Source organism: Chionomys nivalis, chromosome 4 (assembly GCF_950005125.1).
Source record: "Chionomys nivalis chromosome 4, mChiNiv1.1, whole genome shotgun sequence".
NCBI classification, from domain to species: Eukaryota; Metazoa; Chordata; class Mammalia; order Rodentia; family Cricetidae; genus Chionomys; species Chionomys nivalis.
Genome location: NC_080089.1, coordinates 43,454,407 through 43,477,413, shown reverse-complemented (window position 1 = coordinate 43,477,413; position 23,007 = coordinate 43,454,407). Strand labels below are relative to the sequence as shown.

The 23,007-nt window shown below is 40.2% G+C and overlaps 1 protein-coding gene across 5 annotated transcripts in view; it reads right to left on the bottom strand.

Annotated features, from left to right (window-relative positions):
• Nucleotides 1–2,197: 2,197 nt before the first annotated feature.
• Nucleotides 2,198–23,007, bottom strand: part of Ddx6 (DEAD-box helicase 6) — a 36,036-nt gene continuing 15,226 nt past the window's right edge. For all 5 annotated transcript variants that reach the window (XM_057767445.1, XM_057767446.1, XM_057767443.1 and 2 more), the window contains exons 5-14: nt 21,878–22,007; nt 20,969–21,115; nt 19,302–19,396; nt 17,705–17,827; nt 16,028–16,156; nt 14,792–14,908; nt 13,276–13,339; nt 8,858–8,959; nt 6,715–6,897; nt 2,198–5,383 (exon numbers count right to left, since the gene is read on the bottom strand). In XM_057767445.1, the coding sequence (XP_057623428.1) occupies nt 6,722–6,897; nt 8,858–8,959; nt 13,276–13,339; nt 14,792–14,908; nt 16,028–16,156; nt 17,705–17,827; nt 19,302–19,396; nt 20,969–21,115; nt 21,878–22,007 (1,083 nt within the window). In that variant the 3' untranslated portion in view covers nt 2,198–5,383; nt 6,715–6,721. The remainder of the gene's footprint in view (nt 5,384–6,714; nt 6,898–8,857; nt 8,960–13,275; nt 13,340–14,791; nt 14,909–16,027; nt 16,157–17,704; nt 17,828–19,301; nt 19,397–20,968; nt 21,116–21,877; nt 22,008–23,007) is intronic.

Genomic DNA, 23,007 nt, shown 5'->3' with positions numbered 1-23,007 from the left:
AGCAGCTAAACTTTGGGTGTGCTATGCTGCTTTCCATGATCCATTTTTGTACAATGCTTTGGCAGATGGGAGATCCTTTTCTTGCAATATGGACACCCACTAGGCTCAGCATTTTTGTTTTTTGAAAGGGTTTTGCTGTAGCTTTTGAGCCTGTCCTGGAACTTGCTCTTGTAGACCAGGCAGGCCTCGAACTCAAGAGATCCGCCTGCCTCTGCTTCCCAAGTGCTGGAATTAAAGGTGTGTGCCACCACTGCTCGGTTCGTTCAGTATTCTTTGATTAGATTCGTCAATCCATTGCTGGTGTGGTGGCACATGCCTGGAATCTGAGCACTACTGAGGCCAACGGGATTGAGCTGAAGGCGGGGTCTGGAGAGATGGCTCAGAGGAGGTTAAGAGCACTGGCTGCTCTGCCAGAGATCCTGAGTTGGATTCCCAACAACCACATAGTGGCTTACAACCATCTGTAATGAGACCGGGTGCTCTCTTCTGGCCTACAGGCATATGCAGGCAGGCAGAACACAGAAAAGATAATAAAGGTCAGTTTGGGCTGCATACTGAAGCTTTTGTTTGCAACAAGTAAAGCAAAATTGTGCTACCTACTTTGCAGCTTGTTATTTTCCCTCCATCCCACAATGGTCTAGACAGTTATCTTTCAGCGGAGTCCTACATTTGTTTGTATACATCTAATAATGTTGTGGCAAGCCCACCCATACAATTTACGGGTATTCACAGAAGTGGCTAGGACTGGAAATGCTGACTAAGGACACTGGGTGAACAGTGTTTTCTCCCAGTCCCGTTCTCTCCATTCTCCCTCACCCATCTCGCCACTTGAGGCTGATTCTTTCATTAGCAGATTTTGCTGCATCTGAGCAGCTGAGGGAGGACTGGCAGAGTGGTCTTTGGAGCTTTTGGCATCTGTGTGTCTACTGTCCTTGTAGTTCTCTAAGACTTGGGAACACATTCTGATTGACAACTCTGGGAGTTGATGACTTCAAGACTCTTCACCTGTGAAAACTGTGTGTTTGAAGGAGGAAATCTCGGGTGGATGACAGAAGTCTCCAAGTTTATTCAACCAGGCTCACAAAAAGCCTGCTGAGAACACTGGGCTGATCTCAAATGTTCAGTAAAATGTTCTAGGATTCCAGCACAACCTGCTTCAGGAACATACACACAAGACACATGTGGAGTTCCAGTGGGCTTTTATTGAGATAAATTAACAAAAAGAAGTAATCAAGATTTTACCAGCCATCTTTTCTAAGCCATATATAAACTCTTTACTCAGGTCCATAGACATGTACATACAATGTAACACATCCCAACACAAACATACCCCACTGGAACATTTGCCAATTAAACAGAAAGCCAATTCTCCCTTTCCCCAAAATATTTTCAAAGTTTTAAGTTCCCACTGTTCAAAGTGGAACTGGTCCCTTGTGGCTAGGGACATTAGAATTTTCTCGTATTTACTGAACAAAAATTGTAAGTTTTTTCTAATTTGTTTTGTTTCAAATAAGGGAAGTGACTTTGTTTTCTCCAGGCACCCTTCCCAAGAACCACTGGTTAAAATTCAGCAGCCTGTATCTTTAACAAACCCAGGCCCACCCCTCCCTTGCCCTGCCCAGCTTGTCTACTGGAGATTTAAATACACTTCTGTTGGAGTCTGTCAGCTGTGGAGGGGCAGAGTCCAGGCCAGGCTAGCTCCCTCTGACCTCATACTGGTTACAACCCTTGGACACTTAACTCTTTATTCCAAAGATGAGTTTTTACAACACAGAAGAAAATAGATTTGCTTTGGGAGTTTTAAAAAACTATCTTTGTGAATATAAAGTAGAACTACAAACTCACCAAAGTCCGCATAAATTCACCCAAAAGCTGGCTTACTTCACCTCCCATGAGGTCAATAATTTTGCCTGACAAAGACATTTGGCAAGAAAATCATTCCACAGTAACAATTTTAAAGATACACAGAAAAGTTGAAAAAAAAAAGTATCCAATTAAAATAACATGGCTTAATTCCCAAGAACTTATTTCATCTTTTTGTTACTCATCTGAAGGTCAGGAGTGTGGCTAAAGGCAGTTTCCCATGAGGTTATGAGCTTCCAAAGTGTTTCTAAATCCTTAGTGCAGACGACCCTCCCCCCCTTTGGGACACAGTACCCTCCCCTCCCACCCCTATTAAAAAAAAAAAAGAGAAAAAAAAAAACAAATCAAAAGATCAGAAGGAGATGTTCTGTTTCCAACACTTCCACTGAACTCTGTGCTGTGCTCCGGTCTCACTGAGCACGATGGTGTCCAGCACAAAGCCAGCGGCCACGGAAAGATGCCCTCATCTCATTCTGAACATGAACTATGACAACCACCCACCCTACCCCAACATTTTGGGTCAACCCTGTATTATGATGGTGGTACCATTTGGAAATAATTTAGAATTAGTTAGGCTATCCTTTCCAGAAAAAATTATTTTATGGTAAATATATTCCACTCCCACTGGAAAGTTTCATTCACCTTCAACATAAAGGGGGAGAAAACAAAACAGGCCCTGAGGCAGCAAGGTGTGTAACAGTCTTGTAACTCATTACACAGCTATATAGCCAGAAGCTAAAACCACTGAGGTGGATATAGTCTGAATATTCAAAATAGGACGTAGTTCTCTCACCCAAATGAACCACTAGAAAAACAAAACTATTTAAAAAATACTGGAAAGAACCTGAAAGACAATTTCCAATAGGAGTGATGTTCCTTATTAGGGGATTAAAAAACAAAACAAAAAACAAGAGACCAGGCTTTTTGACCCAGTCAGTAGGGCATCCTCCCATTTCCAGCTCGTGTGAGCGAAGCACCACACCCACCGCAGCCTCTCTAATGTCCTGCGGCGGTGCCAGCTAATCCAAGTGCCACAACTCATCAGAGGCTATAATCAGTAATGCTCTCTCTGTGGAGTCTGTGCTTTAAGAGGGACCCGTGGGCATGTGGCACCTGGCAGAGCAGCCCGGGGTTGGCAAGAGGCTGCACTTTCTGTTGACTCACCCACATGCCCTTTGGCGAGGTACCAAATTGCATTTATATTCCTTTCCTCCGATGTTCTATATGGAAGATCCCTCATCTCGCCAAAGGCAGGAAGAAAGAGAGCTGCATCAGTACAAGGGCAAGATTTGTTGGTCAAAAGGAGATATTTTAAGACCCCTCCCCCACCCTCCCTAAAAAAGTGACTTCCTTAATTTGGTTCATGTTTAGTAACCAACATTGACTGGACTTGCCTTCTGGGGTTTGTACTGTGCAGCTCTTGCTACAGTTGTTACGGAGTTGGAGTCAGGGTTATGTCTGATCAGGAGGCATCTGCAGGATTTTGATCCCCAAGGAATCCGGGGTGAGTCACATAGTTTTGCTTTAGAGCTAGGCAAAGTCAAAAAGCAACTTTGAATAACTGATTCCTTTATTCAGGTGAGTTAAGCACGAAAGCATACACATGACATACCTTGTCATAGTTTTAAGGTTTTGAAAAATGATGGAATATGGAAATCAATTTTTTTAAATTTTGTTTTTTGTTTTTTTTGTTCCCTAGATGCCTCCTGACTGACCTAGTATACTGGGTTAAAAGGGAATTAAAAACATTTGTTTTAAAAAAAAAGTTCACTGGTTTGATTCATCTCACTCCTTTTGCCTGGAGATCAGGCCAAACATCAAGCATGTTGGGAGGGGCACAATTTAAAGCAACACTACCCACCAAAAGCATCTGCCAGCGATTTACAATGCAAAATGACAGACAGCATTCTTGTCAGGTCACAGAGAACAATGGCAAACGGCTTTCTGCAGCATGGAAGTTACAGCTTTGGGGGGTTGCCCATTCCTGCAGAGTGCATGTATCAAGGTGGGCCGAGGGCAACTCACTCCCACACCACAAGTGACTGAAGCAGCTAAGCTCAGCAACTGCCAAGCCTGCGGAGCCGGTACTGGCTGGTCCTCTGAAATGCAACGCATGCTTTACACACTATGATCTCAGCCCGCACTTAACACCCTTCTCACACTCCAAGGAAGATCAATCTTTGTTCCCCTGAGCAGAACTTGGGAAGTTCCTCAAACTTTTAGGGCAGGAGAATCAAATCACAGAGCTTCTCAAAGCCCTCAGGAATTGGATTTCTGATGATTCCTTGCTCTCTGCTAAAACCACCGTAAATGTATCACAAGAGCAGTGCAGCAGACAGTGTATCCTGGGCTTCTGGGCCCCTTCCAACCAGGGCCCTGCAGAGGTCTGCTTCCTACAGTTAGAGGCCAAAGCACTTTTGAAGAATTTAGTGTTGCAGAAAACTGAGCCCCTCTCATCTTTAGCTGCTCCCATAATCACTCTAATCCCCTTAATCCCAGCAACCTTCATCCAAAAGAAAAAAAATAATATATATATGTATATATATATATATATCTATATATATGAACCCAGAAAAAAAACTTATTTACAAAGTTTATACAAGTATACACATCCAATTTTCTACGGGACGCGCTTTGTCACAGAGGAAAGAGGGCCAAGGCTCCAGCATGTCTCCACGTCAAGTGCCATACTGCTCATGGAGGCGTGAGCCAGGTTAGTGTTCCGCTGCAGAGCACAGAGGCTTGTCATATGGCTCCTGCAGTGAGAGGCTGCCCTTTCCTTTGGGAGCGACGATGGTGCGTCTGCTCAGCCCAGAAGAAAATTGTACTTGGTATTGTTTTTTTTTAAATACATGTATTTACAGTGTGGATGGACTGCAGTTGTGAATCAACTCCTCCATACAAAGAAAAGGAAAATGGCGCTAACATCACTAGTCCACCTTCCGGCCCGGGCATGAGTACTGGCAGAACAGGAAGAGACTTCAACTTGAAACAAAAATGAAGAGGCAAAGAAGATTGAAAAAAAGAAAAAAGAACATGACTTTGTTGATTCCTTGGGCTTTGTATAAGGATGATATTCTTAATGGTTTCGTAGCATAAGGCACTTCGCACAAATAAGTAATAAGCTCTTCAGGCTTAAGAAACGGATGACTAATCAGGGAGAAGTTGAAATGCAGTAGAGTCGGCTATTGGAGAATTGTAGACAGGTGCGTTCACCAAGGTTCTTCTCTTCTTAGGGTTTCTCCCCTCTTCTCATCCCCTTTTCCCAGAAAACATTTTTAAAAACCAGCAGTTAGTGCAACGAATGTTCAGTCAGCACACAGTGCAAACAAGTGGAACAAAAACGTCTATTTCTTCTTTTCAGTTTCTCTTCACCAGTTAGAAAAAAAAAAGAAAAATGTCTGAGCTCTTATATAACTCTTCATAGTTCCAAATAAAGATGAAAAAACCCACAAAGAGAAGAGCATCCCCCCAAATGATGTGTCACAGATCCAAGGAGCCTTTTGCAGTTTGTCAAAGCCTATGGAAAAAAGTTTAGAAATGTAAAGTTAACATCCATGAGAGCAACAGAGAACAGTCATCATCCTGAACCCTCTTCAGTATTCTCTTCTGAAAACTAGGAGCTACTAGTTCCATGAAAGGATTAAAGCTGGATCTGGTGGCTCAGGCATGTCAATCTAAGCATGCGGAAGACTGAGAACAGAGGATCTGAGTCAGAAAGACAGGTATGAGTTGGTTTTAGGCAAGCTAGGAGTATATACTCTGTCTCAGGGGAAAAAAAAAATACATTATCACCAACCAACATATTCCACAACATTCCCCCACATATCCCAGGAGGAGAGCTTCAAGTTCTGATAGAATGACAGCTCTCATTCAAATAATTAAGAGGCCAAGTGTGATGGTTGGTATATATCTTTAATCCCAGCGCTTGGGAAATGGAAGCATGAACATTAGGTTCTCAAGGCCATCCTACAGTAGATGAAGAGTTTGAAGGCTCTTCTGACTCCCTGAACCTCTCTCAAGAAACAAAAAATAAAGTGGAAAAAGTAATGTAACGGAAAAAGCTTTTCATTTTGTTTTGGAGACAGGGCTACGCGGCCCAGAATGACTTCAAACTCACAATTCCCAGGTCTCCACGGTGCTGGGATTACAGGCACTCACAACTGCACACAACTTGCAAATTCTCTGAAGCTACAGTAACAGTTATGCAAGAGCCTGGGCCGCCAGGAAATGAACAAGCAGCCCCTATAACAAGTTAAGAAGCTTACTGCAGGACTGCAGATTTAGTGGTAGTACAGTGCTTTGCCCTGGGTTAAATCTCTAGCATTAAAGAGAAAAAAAAAAAGGTGTGCACTGTAAATTAAAAATAAAGCATTTCTCAAGCCCAATCAATGTGTCTCTATGAAAACTCTGAATAGCCTCTACCTGCTTATTGTCAAACCCTGCTTCACACCTAAATGGAGCCACACGTGCAATGTGAGAAACCAGAGGGTAAAGACATGTTTATAATGTGTTATATACTTGATGACAAGGTATTATAGGTAATTTAACCTAATTTATTAATGTACTCCCGAAAAAAGGCCAGGTAAAAAAGGGGAGCAGGAAACAGTTTTAAACCAAGACTGCCAATGCCCTTTGTCTTTCATTATCCTGAGAAGCCAAATCTGTCTGGTGTCATTCCCAGCACAGGCTCAGGAAGCTGTCTCCAGAGCAGCTACTGGCTTACTCTACTGACACGGCTGCCCACCAAGAGTCTTGGTTCTCATTCCTATCTACGACATTAGGCACAGCTACGGAGGTCAGAGAGGAAGACCTACGCCTGAAGGTCTGATCACTGTTACCGGTACATACATGCTTGTTAAGGCTTCTCATCTTCTACAGGCTCGCTGTGGTATTCTGCCACATACAGGCTCTTGTCAATGTTGCTTGGGATAGGTTTAATTTCTGTGCCCAGTTGCTCCTCAATACTTTTCAGGTTGAAGCGATCATCATATGTGATCAAGTTGATGGCTAAGCCAAGATGACCAAAGCGACCTAAAAAACAAAACAGAAAGGGTTTAATGAATATAAAATGTTAAGAAATTTAAAAAGTGGCAAATAAAATGAATTAAAGCAACATGTATGCGCAAATCTGTAATTTGCCAAAAGACACAGCATTAATATTTTCAATTGGTGATATTCTGAATAGCAAAACAAGACAGAAAAAAAAAAAAAAACCAGAAACAAAAGAACAAAGGTCTTTCCTTTGGCACATCAACTGTACCGAACAGAATAAACTTTTCTGGGGCAGCATACCCAAAACAATTCAGTGTATCAAACCTCTTAAAAGTCTGCCTGAATGGACAAGGTATTATTATAGCAAAAAAGTATTGACGTGTAAGATGCGCACCACTTACATGTAAATATCACATACTTTTACAAGATTAAAAATGTCCAGACTTTGATGCTAGCAAGGGTCCTGGAACCCATTTCACACAAACACTAAGGGATAGTTCTATACTTAATTTATTTTCTTCAAATGACAAAATGGAGGCTCGTTTGCATGGCTGCCAAAATACACAAATGAACAGTACACTCACATACTATATCATAAAATAAAAAAAAAAAAATTTGGGCTGGAGAGACGGCTCAGTGGTTAAGAGCACTGGCTGCTCTTCCAGAGGTCCTGAGTTCAATTCCCAGTAATCACATGGTGGCTCACAACCATCTGTAATTAGCTTCTGGCCTGCAGTACAGCATACATGCAGGTAGAATACTATGCACATAATAAATAAATAAACATTAAAATAAAATCAAGTTTTCTTGTACTTCACTTCAAATTAAGTATGTACTAATTATTTGACTTTTCTTTTTTTTCTTCTTTTTTTTAAAAAATATTTATTTATTATGTATATAATATTCTGTTTCTGTGTATGCCTGAAGGCCACCAGACCTCATTACAGATGGTTGTGACCCACCATGTGGTTGCTGGGAATTGAACTCAGGACCTTTGGAAGAACAGGCAATGCTCTCAACCGCTGAGCCACCTCTCCAGCCCTCTTTCTTCTTCTTCTTCTTTTTTTTTTTTTTAAAGAGTTTCTCCGTATAGCTCTGACTGTCCTGAAACTTGCTCTGCAGATCAGGCTAGCCTTGAACTCAGAGATCCGCCTGCTTCTGCCTCCCAAGTGCTGGGATTAAAGGCCTGTGATACCACCTCCCAGTTTTTTTTTTTTTTTGGGGGGGGGTGTCTGAGATACTATGCAACCTAAGTTTTTGTTAAGAAGCTGCAGGTGCAGAAGTTTTTATCGACCTGATGCTGATGCTGAGAATAAAACTAAAGACTTTCCAGGCTCTTTAGCAGCCATTCTTATCTCCTAGTCCACCCCCTACTTAATCATGATCCTCCTGCCTCAGTTTCCCAGGCCCAGGGATTACAGGGTATATATCACCATGCCAGTTTACTTTTCCTTGTTTTTGGGTGGGGCTGGTTGGCTCTCAAGTTTCTGGTTCTGGCTGCTCTCAGAATCTGTATGGTAAATCCAGTTGGCTTCTAATGCACAGAAGTCACCTGCCTCTCCTTCCCAAGTGTACCATATAAAAGCATTTTTTAAAAATTTCATTATTATTATTGTGTATGTGTGTGTGCACACGCATGAGTGCACAAGTGTGTTTGTGTTGGCAGTTGGTTCTTTTCCTACTGTAAGCTACAGCATTGAATTCCGGTTACTGGGCTTGTGCAGCAAATACCTTTACTCACTGAGCCACCTTGCCGGCCCCACCAGTAAACACCTGTAAACATCAGACGTGGGAGGTTGTGGCAGTGCATCTTAAGTTCCAGGATGTCTCTAGACACAAATGGCTTATTAATGAAAAGTATCAGACAGCGAAACTAGTGTGACTTCCGCCTCTTACAGCCATTATACTTTACTTCATGAAAAATAAAAAAAAAAAAACAAAAACGAGTGAGTATATTTCTTGTCCTAGATGTCTGCTAGGCAATCCCCTTTCTACTCACCCGACCTTCCAATACGGTGAAGGTAGGTCTCTGCCAGCTTTGGGAAGTCAAAGTTTATTACCACATTCACAGCTTGTATGTCAATACCTCGGGTAAACAGATCTAAAAAAAAAAAAAAAAAAAAATTAGTTTTGAATTAAACATGGTTCTTGGAACCACAATGCACTGATACTTCACTCAGTTACTACTGGTACTCTTCCATGATTACACACATTATCATAAACAGCTTTCTGTTCCTGTAAAAAAAAAGTCCTAAAAACTTGTCTAGGGAATAACAACGCAGGAAGATGATTGCATAAATGAGTCTTATGACTAATGATTTTCTTATTCTACTGTCTAGTACCTAATCTAAGACTTACAAATCCAGAATAGTTCAGAAAGGGAATTCACTGATTTTGCTTCTAAATGAGCAATGTCCCCTCGTACCCTCACAACAGGATCATAACTAGGTTCCCCGATCTCTCAGCATCCCCTTCCAAAATCAAAATGATGTCGATTTTCTTCTTTTTAAAAAAAGGTTTCTTAAAAAGACTCCCAAGGCTAGTTTTAGAACTCACGCTTCCCTCGAAGACTCCCAAGTATTGGGAATACAAGTACTCTCTACCATACCTTGTTAGACGTTTATGAACCATTTTTTCCAAGTCTTGAAACATGAAATTCTCTTTTCTCCACATCTCAAACTTACCCAGTCTATAAAGCCACTTAACACACCAGCTCACTTGAAACCACACGACTTTCACACTCTAACGAACACCAGGAACATAACAATAAACATGTCACATTACTTCCTTGTCAATTAAGCTCAACAATTTTTTTTTTTTTTTTTTTTTTTTTTTGGTTTTTCGAGACAGGGTTTCTCTGTAGCTTTGGAGCCTGTCCTGGAACTAGCTCTTCTAGACCAGGCTGGCCTCGAACTCACAAAGATCCGCCTGTCTCTGCCTCCCAAGTGCTGGGATTAAAGGCGTGCGCCACCACCGCCCGGCAAGCTCAACAATTTTTAAGACAGGTCTCACTCACTCTATATAGCTTTGGCTGGCCTTGAACTTGCTAGCACACCAGGTGGGCCTTGGATTTCAAACAACCTTCCTGCCTTTATCTCAGTGCTTGACTACAACACCACAGCACTTGGCATCAACTAGTTCTTAATTTTCTTTTTACTGCCTATTCATTTGTATACATTTCTTTTTTGTGTAGCTCTGAAGTCTGTCCTGAAACTTGTTCTGTACTACAGGTCGGCCTTGAACTCACCTGCCTCTGATCAAAGGCATGCACACAATCTCACAGCCTCATTTGTATACTATTTTGAGGCTTCTATTTGAGCTGTTATGGAAAAGACTCATACTTCTAAAGAAGATTATATGGTATGCAAGCTTTGCTTTAATTCCATATTTTTTTGATTAAATCACTATTCCTTGAAGGAGAAGTGGCATTTTATTTTTACTTTGCTTTTTTTGAGCACAGGCTGGCTTAAACTGCCTCCATCACCCAAATGGGTAGAATTTTATATATGGGTATTTTTATATTCCACACACACTATATATATATATATTTGGTTTTTTGAGACAGGGTTTCTCTGTGGTTTTGGAGCCTGTCATGGAACTAGCTCTTGTAGACCAGGCTGGCCTTAAACTCACAGAGATCCGCCTGCCTCTGTCTCCCAAGTGCTGGGATTAAAGGCGTGCGCCACCACCACCCGGCCACACACTATATTTTTGTACTGCAGAAAACCCTAACTCTAGGACTGATGCTAGCATCTAGTAAAATTTGGCATACTGCTGCATACCCATAATCCCTGTACTCAGGAGAGGAAGCAGGGCATCCTGGGTTTAATGCTGAACTTCTGACTATCCTGGGCTTAAGAGACCCCGATTCAATAAATAAATAAAGCCAACCAACCCGTATAAGTAAGTACTGTAAGTACTATCAATGTCCTCCTTTTTCTTTTAGTGTTAGGGATTGAACTCACAGCTCCTAAACTCCAACATTTTACTAAAAGGTGGGAAAATACGGGGGAGGTGCCTGACAGAAATGCAGCTTCTATTTTCTTATGAATACTGAACATTCACCACTAAGCACTTTATGGGTTTTCCAAGAGCAGGGAAGAATATAATGGAAACATCTAACATACAGCCAAATATTTCATTACAATTTAAAAAAGTTAACCACTGAATAACATGGTTGCCCTCGTAGGACCCACAAAGAGCACATCAGCTGACACGCCTGCATGGATGAAGGGAAATGTCTCACGGCCCCACCTCTACATGAAGAACTCCAGCAGTCAGCAGCTGCAGAGAGACCTACTGTTCTTCAGAGCTTAGGCCCCAGTCCTCAGTGGTTGGTCCTAAACACGCACATACATAGAGGCAGCACTAAGAAGAGTGTGTGTGTGCGTGTGTGTCTGTCTGTCCACACGTGTGTACATTCACAGACAAAAAATAGCAATAACTATAAAGGAAGAGGTCACGAACTACAGGGGGAGCATAGGAGTTAGAAAGGGGTAGAGGGAGGGAGAAATGATAAAAATACAATGTATTTATGAATGAAATTCTCAAATTCAGAACTGGAGACAGAAGGCGTATGGGCATCTTAATATAACTAATGGTTGCAACACACACTGCTTCTGCACCAGCCACTATCTAGTGAAGAGTACACATTCACTGAACATTAACAGGGGTGTAGAAAGGAGCAACCATGATTATTCACAATTTAGTGTGTATGGCACCTTCAGTTTATAGAAGAAAAACAGCAGAGGAAAAATGTGATTTGCCTCAGGTTACAATGTGTTTCTGTGTGTGTGTGTGTGGAGGAACTTGCTTCCTAATCTCATAACTTCAGGAGTCTTGCTGGGGATGGTGGTACATACCTATAGCCCAAGCACTCAGGAGGCCAAGGCAGAAAGAATGCAGTTTTTTTTTTTTTTTTTTGCTTTTTCGAGACAGGGTTTCTCTGTGGCTTTGGAGCCTGTCCTGGAACTAGCTCTTGTAGACCAGGCTGGTCTCGAACTCACAGAGATCCACCTGCCTCTGCCTCCCAAGTGCTGGGATTAAAGGCGTGAGCCACCACCGCCCGGCTAAGAATGCAGTTAAGAGAACATCCTGGGCAACATGAAATTATTTAAAAAAAAAAATCTAACAATTAAAAAGTTCTAGTAGTCAGTGTATGCTCCATTAACTAGAATGTAAGTAGTTAAGAAAATTAGGAGCACACAAGTTATTTTATAGTCACTCGATTACTGACAATCACCAAATTTAATCTCTGGTAGATGTATTGAGCATTTTATTTATATAGCATTGCCACAAAAACCCTGATTAGAATATTCCAATAAAGGCTAAGATGGCTCAGTGGCTACAAGCACTTGTTTTTTTCGGAAGATGTGAGCTCAGTTCCCAGCACCCACATCAGCAGGCTCATATAGTGTCAGGGGTTTCAATGCCCTCTTCTGGCCTCTTCAGGTACCTGTGCAACACATGTCAGACACACACATTAAAACTTAAAAACATACATCTGTTTGTGCCAAGTATGGTGGCACACACCTTTAATTCCAGAACACAGAGGCAAAGGACCAGTCTAGTCTACATATTCAGCTTCCAGGCCAGTAAGAGCTATATAGTAACACCCTGTCTCAAAAAACCAAAACTAAGCAAACACTCAACCAACCAATGCATCTAAAATAAAATTTGATCTGAGATGAGAACATTTATCAGTGCATAAAGCACATCTCAAATCCCAAATCCTTCTACTTCCTCAATGCTTACTGTTCATCTCACACTAATAATAAAATGGAAATCCAAGCATATAGCTGGGAAGGCACTGAATCTATTAGTTTTTTCTGAACTATGTTTGTGCCTCCACAACCCTGACCACATTTATTTTTCCGTAGAAAAGAAATAACTAAAAAATAACCAGAAAATTTTGGCTTAGGGTATAAACTAGTTTAATTCTGGGGAAAAACACAAAAAGACATAACTTATAAAATGCAATTTTTTAGTTCAGTTTATTTTGTGCTTGTTCATTAGAACTATTCAGAAAACACAGATTTGAAGCCTAGTTTAAAGACACACGTGCAGCATAAGTGTCAGGTGAGCCCAATGCCACTCTTTTTTTTTCTTTTTTAAATATTTATTTATTATGTATACAATATTCTGTCTGTGTGTATGCCTGTAGACCAGAAGAGGGCACCAGACCCCATTACAGATGGTTGTGAGCCACCATGTGGTTGCTGGGAATTGAACTCAGGACCTTTGGAAGAGCAGGCAATGCTCTTAACCTCTGAGCCATCTCTCCAGCCCCCACCCCCCCTGAATGCCACTCTGAACTTCAGAAGCTCTCAAGGTGTAGCAGGTGTGATGAGCGATGTGACAGAAAGTAATCCAGATAACAAAGGAAACACAGGGCTTAAGAAATACAAAAACACTTACCAGTGCAAACAAGATTGCGGCATAAGCCATTTCGGAAATCATGAAAGACACGATTTCGATGTTCCTGGGGGCAGGGGGGAGGGGAGGTGATAAATTATTTGAGTAAAATTTATATACAACTCAAAATTTCCACCATGTCTTCTCCTACCCAATCAGTTCTTCATAACCCAAATTTATTTACAGAAAGTATCTATGCTTCTACAATAAAAAAATAAGTCAGCAGACCACACATATACTACTAGTTTAGCTCCACCCTTGTTTTCAACGCCTGGTTTCAGTTATCCATGGTCAACTGTGGCCTGAAAACTTTGGAAATATTCCATAAATGTTAAATGACAGACTTCTAAGGAGTGAAGCAATTTGCACCCTCTCCTAAGATGCTGCTCATCACTGTGTCCAGTCATCTACAGCGCAGACATGGCCCATGTCACATAACTGTCACAGTACCAGTGTTCAGCCATCTCTCTGTAGCAGTCAAAGCTGCACCACTCACTATGTCTGTATCATAATACTTCATCTCACCAGGCAAGCACTTTATCATCGTGTGCCAGCACAAGCGGAACAGGCATAGTAAATAGGCTGAGACGACATTCATACAACACTTATGACAAAAAGCTCTTATATTAATTCTACTTTATTACTCTAGCAAACTTTTTTATTATATCTAATGTTTAAACTTTATCAGATAGAGTACACATACACATTATTGTTATGATTTCAAGATGGGAGATCTTGGCATTTCCCCTTAAGCAAGAAGTTACTATGTATTAAAAAAAAAAATAGGGGACTGGAGATATGGCTCAAAGGTTAAGAGCATTGCCTGCTCTTCCAAAGGTCCTGAGTTCAATTCCTGGCAACCACATGGTGGCTCACAACCATCTGTAATGGTGCCCTCTTCTGGCCTGCAGACATACACACAGACAGAACATTGCATACATAATAAATAGTTACCCTCCAATAAAGGAGTCACTAGCCACAAGGAACTAACAGAACCTTTGACATGTACTAATTTGACTGAGGAAAAAAACTTTTGTAATTGTGTTTAACTAATTTAAATGGCTACATGGAGTTAGCTATTAAGGTAATTGCATTAAACAGAACAAATTCAGAAATTTCTAGGGAAAGAATTTTACTTTGTTCCTCTTGTGCCCTCCCTTTCCCCAGAGTTTCAAAGCAGGTCAGGTTAATCTCAAAGTTACTACGTAGCAGAGAATGACCTTGGATTCTTCATTCTCCTCTATATCCTAAGCGCTAGGATTTCAAGCAGAGAGAGATCTGACATTTCTATACCGTTCTTTAAGCTTGATGGTTTAAATGAAAGGCTGTGTGCCTACTAAAGAATAGTTCATTTGTTCATTCTTTTCCTGATACCGGCAACTGGAACTCAAGACCTTACTCTACCATACACCCTATATCAAAAATAGTATATTCTCACACATAGGTATTTATGGAATCTTAAAAAAACAACAAAACAATTTTTTTGTTAAACCCATGCAAATTCTAGAATTACACTTACCTGCCTCATTTTAGCATGGATATAGAAGCAAGAGTAACCCAGCTGAGAAATCTTCTTAGCCAGTAATTCAACTCTCTGAGAAGAGTTGCAGAAAATGATCGACTGGTTTATCTGAAGCTAAGCACAAAAGTGTAAGAAAGACAAAAACGTTTTACCAATCTTGAAAACATTATTTAGCCAAAATTTAAAGTCTAAAATTGAGAGTTTCCAGAGAGATTGGAAGCTGTAAATTTTACTAAGCAATTGCTGACGAGAACCAGTTTTACCGAAGAAGAGTGTTTCTTAAGGGCCACCTAACTGCCTGAGACAAACAAAAATACAGACTCAGTGTTCACAGCAATCATGTCCTGCCCTACAAAGCTACTGCTAACACTGAAACAGCACATAAGAACCAATGCTTCGGAGCCGGGGAGAAGGCTCAGCAGTTAAGAACATGAGTGTTTTTGCAGAGGATCCAAGTTCAGTTCTCAGTATACACATCTCGGGGCTCACAACTACCTACAGCTTTACTTCCAGGGTCTCTGCACCCTTTTCTGGCTCTTCCAGCAGCTGTACTCATGTGCATACTACACACAGACCCAGACTCACATACATACAAAATTAAAATATGTCTTACTTAAATATATCTATAATCTCAAACCAATATAACCCATGACTGCAAAAAATTTATCCAATACATATCTTCCCTGCTCAGTTATGTCAGTCTTCTTGTGCTTAAGAGTACAGGACAGCATTTCAGCAACAGTGTAGGGGCCATTTTGGAATGAAATCATAAACAATACCAAAATTTGAAAAACAATGGTTCAATGACTGAAAAATGGATGCTTATTTATAGCATGAGACTAAAACAAGGAAGATTGTCCTTTTCTTGAACTTTATCGAGGACCAATTTTTATTATTAATGTTTTACTTTTTTTTTGCCACAATGCACGTCTCTACAAAATGACCAAAACATCTTCAGCACTGATTTCAAGGTCACAAATGAATTTTAGCAATTAGTGTATTCACAAAGATAGAATTTAAATAAGCAGGATAAACTGTAATTAAGGTAAATTATTTAACAGTAAAAGTGTAAAAGTAAAGCACCTATGTCAATCATCTTTAAACCAAACAAAGCTGTTGGTTATGAAACACTAAGACTTTTTTACAGTGAAGACAATGGGGAAAATGATTTAACCGTCTGATTTACTGGAATTAGTGGAGGATAGGACTCAGCAGGAAAAGCCCACTACTTACCCTGGAGAAAAGTGTGTTGAGGCAGTGTACTTTTTGGCGCTCAGTTACATATGCGTAGTACTGGGTTACTCCCTTCAGAGTTAGTTCCTCCATCAGGTTAATCTCATAGGGTTTTTGCAGATGGGAATTCTGGAGGGGGAGAGGAGCGTAAATGAAGTCTTAAATAAAGATTGGGGCTTCTCTTAAGTTGAAAATGCATACTTGTCTTTTTTTTTTCAACCAGGGAGGGGGGGGCGCACAGTACTGGGGAATTAAACCCAAAGCTTCAAGTATGCTAGATAAAGAGCTCTACCCCTGAACTCAATCCCCCACGCCCTCCACACACACACACAGTGTTTCTCTGTGTGGTTCTGGCTGTCCTAAAACTCATTCTGTAAACAAGGTTTCCCTGGAATTCCAAGATCCTCCTGACTCTGCTTCTTGTGTACTATCTCCCACCTCCTAGTGTCTCAACTCAATTTCTTGCCCTAAATTTATACATTGTTTTCTCTCCCTTGCTCTAACGAATGCATCTCTTTTCAAAACAAGTATTCGTAAACAAATTACCTAAAATGGTAGATCTCAGATTCAAAATGTAGCTATGTTAGAGATGGGCATGGTGTACATTGCTGTGTCCCACCACTCAAAAGGCTGAGACAGAACGATAACCATGACTACACAAGTAGTTTCCAGAACACATTTTGTGTACAGGATAACCAATTTACTTAGCATCTATGGGATAAGTCACCTTGGGATGAAGAGCTAAATAAATAAAATGACAGTTCACCTTCCATCCCCCAGACAGAGTCTCACAGCCAGACCATGATGATACATGCCTTTAATCTCAGCACTTGGGAGGCAGGTATAGGTGATCTCTGAGCTCAAGGCCCGCCTGGTCTACAGATTGAGTTCTAAAACAGCTAGGGCTACATAGAGAAACCCTGTACCCTGTCTTAAAAAAACCAACAAAATGAGAGAGACAGAATGAGAATGTCTCACTAGGTAGCATTGGATGGCTGGGAACTGATGGAAACCAGGCTGGCTTTGAACTCATAGAGATCTAGTAAGTATAAGCTAGATGTGATGGCACATACTTTTAATCCCAGCGTTTAGGAGGGGGAGTCACGAGACCTGTGAGTTGGAAGCTAGCTTACTGGCCATAACTACATAGTGAGACCCTGTCTCAAAAACAAAACAAAAACCCAATTATAATAAATCCAAGTACAGGGGCTGGAGAGACAGGTCAGCGGTTAAGAGCACAGGCTACTCTTCCGGAGGACCTGGGTTCAATCCCCAACACCCATATGGGAGCTCACAACTGTCTTTAACTCTAGTTCCAGATCTGACATCTTCACACCAATGCACATAAAATAAAGGTTTTTTTAAAGTCAATAAAGGCATTTAAAAAAATAAATTTGAGGGATGCAGAGGCAGGCGGATCTCTGTGAGTTCGAGACCAGCCTGGTCTACAAGAGCTAGTTCCAGGACAGGCTCCAAAACCACAGAGAAACCCTGTCTCAAAAAACCAAAAAAAAAAAAAAAAAAAAAATTGAGCACAAATACTTACTGATCACATGAAATGAAAATTGTGAAATCACATAAAGCATATGCTCTGATAATAAGATATAACTACAGGTAAAAGCATACACTCCTAAGTACCATGATGATACTGATTGCAAGTATAGATTTAATACTTACCATGAACTTTTGTACACTAAGAGGGAAAGTAGCAGAATATAGCAAAATCTGCCTATTTTTAGGTAGTGTGAGAATGATATCCTCCATAATCTGCACAAAATCCTGTGACAACAATTTATCTGCCTGGAATGCAAAGAAAAGGCACTTTTAAAAGAGTAAGACATTAAAAGTTTTGGTTAGCATATAAACAAAGGGCAAGACACAACCTATATAGGCTGCTGCTGGCTATGAACATAAATTCTTCAATGCATACAGTGTCCAAGGTTACCAAGATAAATCCGTAGTAATAAAGAAGGGGAAGGACCCAAACATAGTAGCACATGCCTGTAATCCCAGCACCCAAGTGGCTGACACAGGAGAACAGAGTTTGACATCAGTCTGGGCTATATAATGAAACTGTCTCAAAACAGAGACTATAATTCCTACCTAAAGGAAGGTAGAAAAAAAAATCATCCCATTAAAGAGGTAATATTGTATATATTGGTCAGAAAGACAGGTTTTGAGCTAGGTGTTATTGGCATACACACCTTGTTCAAGGCCAGCCTAGGTTAACCAGCAAGACCCTGTGTGGCAGTATGAAAGAAAATGGCCCTCAAAGGAAGTGGCACTATTAGGAGAAGTGGCCTTGTTGGAGTAGGAGTGGTCTTGTTAGAGAAGTGTCACTATGGAGGTGGGCTCTGGGGTCTTATATATGCTCAAGCCACACCCAGTGACAGACCACTTCCTGTTGCCTGTGCAAGATGGAGATCTCCTAGCTACCTCTCCAGCACCATGCCTGCCTGCACGCCACCATGTTTCACCATGATGATAATGGACAACTATGAACTGCAAGCCACCCATGAAGTGTTTTCGTTTATAAGAGTTGCCGTGGTCATGGTGTCTCTTCACAGCAATAAAAATCCAAACTAAAATTCCCTGCTACAAAACCAAACCAGGTTCTGAATTCAAACTATTTGGACTGAAACATTTTATTCTTTAGTGTACTGGATATCACTTAGCCATGCTTCAGTTTCTTCAACTATGAAAACAGGTTACCTACATCCCACAACAGTCTAAGATACATAGAAGGTCTAGACTGTAAAAATGATGTAAAAGCATGTTATGATGTAGCCAATGTTGACACAATATTTAGTCCTATTCCTCATTAGTCAGTTGGTGAACTAAAACAAACCAAACAGCAAACAAAGTAAATGGACCCCAAACATTAACACTGACAGGCTACATGTATAAAGCACTGTTAGATCTATGTAGCTTTGACTGGCCTAACACTTGCTGGGTAGACCTAACTAACTCAGGTAAAACATTTGGCCTCAGTTGACTAGGTTATAACCCAATGAGATAACAAACTTCAAAAGAAGCAAACAATATCAAGCAGCAGATACAAAAGAAAGGGTTAAGAGATATTTCTTACATGGTTTTAGAATGTATCACTGAATAGAAAGATTTAAAATGAACTTGGCTTGGTTATGTGGTAACAAGTATCTGGATGTGTTTACTGAAAGTCAAACAAAAACAGCTTTTGCTTTATCCACTGAAAAGTGTAAGCAAATGCATGCCCACAATCATCCACAGCAGTCCTTTAAGTGGAGAACATTACCTCATCCAATACTATCATCTGGACATGGTCAACCTTCGCTACTCCTTTCTTGATAAGATCCAGGATTCTGCCAGGGGTAGCGATCACCACATGCACTATACAAGATTTACAGGAAAAAGGAGATTCAGAAACTATATACAGTTTTGTTAATTTATTGTTCACACATACACCCACACAAAAACCTACATAACTTTGTAGTATGTATTTAGCATCAGAAACACAAAAAAGTCAAAAGATGTGTTTGGGACTGTATACTCCCATTTCACCTCACAACAGCTAGACAATATTTGCTTCAGTTTTACATTGAGTAGGCTAGTTTCCAAAATCACCAATTCCAACTAAGGGGTATACAGCCTTTGTCTTATGACAGACAACCTTCAAGAAATAAAAGCCCTAACACGGGGTTTCTCACATAAAGACAGGCCTTACATCTGGGCAATACTGCCCAGACTGTGTTAAGGGGAAGAACAGTTACTAAAAACAAAAACTGTACAATTAAAAGAATATAACCAAGTAACTAAATAATAAATAATACATATTAACATTCTGACCAAACTTGCCTGATTTTACATGTGCTCTTGCTATTTTATTATCTCTTTTACACTTAGCATTATTCATGGGGAACCCTTCATAAAAACTGAATACAAGTCAGGCATTCTTTATTTACTTTGTGAGACTCCACTCAGGCTACACCTCACTGTATTTATCCAGTCTCCCAAAATAAATTTACCTTCTTTTTGAGTACTACAAACCACACCAGAGTAAACAACTTTGTGTGTATGCCATTTAGTTACTTGAAAATATTAAATATATAATCTGAACTATATTGCTATGTATATTGTATACTCATGCCATAACACAGCCTACTTTCCACAGACAGGCATTACTGATAACTAATACTTCTTAGTCTTGAAAAATTATAACAATTTTAATATAAATTCAGTATTTTCAACCATATTAATGAATATTAAAAATATTTAATCCCAGCATTCATGAGGCAGAGGCAGGCAGATGTGAATTTGAGGTTTGAGAACGGCCTGGTCTACATAGCAAGTTCTAGGACAGGCATAGAGGTTTCCATAGAGACTGTCTCAAAAAGCCAAAACCTGAAAATACTAATAATATTGAGTATCCTTTCAGTTATTTATTTATTCCTCTTGAAATGGTTGTTGTCACTGTTCTTTCTACTGCAGCACTTCTAATCCTTCATCTTTTTGTTATGACAGGGCATCAAGTGCTCTGGGCTGGCCTCAAATTCACTATGACCTCCAACTTTTGAACCTCTTGTTTTCACTTCCCCAGTGCTAGAATTACAAGAAAATGTCACTAAATCCAGTTTGTTTACCAGCTAAGCTAACCTCAGTCCCAATGTTAATTCTTAAAAATATTTTTTAGTTATTTCTTAAAAGGAAACACTTGGGGGTTAGCGATAACTTAGTGGTTAAGAATTCATACTGCTCTTGCAGAGAATTCAAGTTCAATTCCCAGCATCTACAACAGTTGATACACAAATGCCTGTAACTCTAGCCCCAGGGGATCCAATGCCCTCATCACTGGGACCACTCCCCACACCCACATAATTAAAAATATCTAATAATAAGAAAAAAAAAAAGAGGCACTGTGGCCTCAATCAGTCAGAGAGCACTGCTATTTTAACCATTTCCTACCTGTATCATCAAGCCTCATTATGTCATCCCGTAAATTTGTTCCTCCTGTGGTTGCCATCACTTTGGCCCCTCCCATGTGTTTGCTGACCTGGATGCAAATTTGACTGACCTGTAGAGCAAGTTCTCTAGTGGGAACAATCACCATTGCTAGAAAATATCCAAGAACAGAGAAAGGGGAAGGAGAGAACATATCATATTTTAGAAGCTTAAGAAGTTATAAAAATAGTTCCACTGAGGCATTAAGTCTAAACACGCACATGAGACATAATATTTCTAAGTGTCATAAACTACATTTGTTTGACAGAAGAGATTCACTAATCTAAATACTTTAGTAGTAAATACCTCCTGTTCAGATTCTATTTACATCATATCAAAGTAAGGTGAGACAATTATAAACTGAAAGTTGGAAAATTTAAGAAAAGCTTTAGAGGTGAAATCTTAATTATATGAACTGACTCCAGATGAAACTACAGAAATTTGCTTCTTTTCCACTGTCTAAGCTCTTAAAATCCCCAGAGCTCAAGCCTTTATAAGAGAAGCACTTACTGCTTCTACAAGGAGCCTGGCTTTACACAGTTCTCACAGGGGAGTTCAGTTTCACAGGCCAATAACACCTCATTGAATCTCTCAACAACACAGTTTTCCTAAGTATAGGGCAACAAAACTTACTTTTCTTATCTCACATGGCTGTTCAACTGCGTGTCATACAAAAGTATCCTGAAAGCAGGAAACCCCCTTAAAAAGTTGGGAATCATTTTTAGACAAGTCAAATTCTGTAAGAACAGAGTAACAACTGTAACAAGTTTGGATTGCTTAAATTCTGACCAAGAGTAAAACCTACAAAGCTCCAAGAATAAAAAGACAGTTTGTCTCTCTTTTTCTCTCTCACACACACTTTGTACAACTAACCTTGAATATTGTCCTTCTTCAGGTCCAGCCGTTCAAGTAAGGGAATGAGGTAGGCACCGCTTTTGCCTGTTCCATTTTTTGCTCTAGCTAAGATATCTCTACCAGATAAAGCAATGGGAATGCTCTCCTCCTAAAAGACAAGGCAATGGAAAAATTACTTGTGAATAAAAGCAGTACATAACCAGATTCTTCTCTAAGTTACACTGAAGGATAAGTACCCTTCTCCATACTGCTCTGATTTGGACTGTTTGTATTTTGCATGAATGGCAAAGACCTATGAGGATTAGCAGGACCAGTGATCATTAACAGCATTTATGAATAAAAAATTTCCAAAACTGCTTTCCAAAACTCAGAAAATATTCTGAGTTTAATCTCAGAGTAATAGAAAGGGCAAGTGAGATAGGCTTGGTGGCATACACCTCTAATGTCAGAGGTAGAGGCAGCAGATCAGAGTTCAAGGCCAGCCTGGTCTTGACAGCCAGGGCTATACAGAGAAAGATCCTGTCTCAAAAACAAAAAAGCTGGGCTCTATGAGTTCAAGGCCAGAATGGTCTACAAGAGCTAGTTCCACTCCAGGTCGGCTCCAAAGCTACAGAGAAACACAGAAAATAACAGGGGAAAAGAACTCTCAAAGAACTATAAACAGTCCTCAAAAAACATTTTTGTCAGAAATTAAAAATAGCCAGACACAGTAGCTCAAGTCTGTTTCCAGTAGGCTGCAAGTACACGATCAGCTTGACTTAACAAACAGGAAAAAAAAAAAATAGCACCAACGACTCCAAGGAAAGATTATATAGCACATGTTATTTTCAGACCAGTAAGTCAATCATACTACAGGAAAAAAAGTGAACACTGGGCTGGAGATGTAGTGACTGAGTGCATGTTTAGCCATTTGAAAGACCTTCGGTTCAATGCCCAGTACCAAAAACCAAACCAAACAACCCAAAGCAAGAAAAAAAAAATTGCAGATTAGACACCTTCTTCTTACACAAAATAGACACAGAGAAATAAGCTAGAAACATTTATCCCTGGGTCCTAGTAAGTACTTATTATATCAACATCCAATGTTTTTCACAACTTCTCTATCCTGCAACTGAAGACACCATCAGTCACATCACTATAAGTAACAC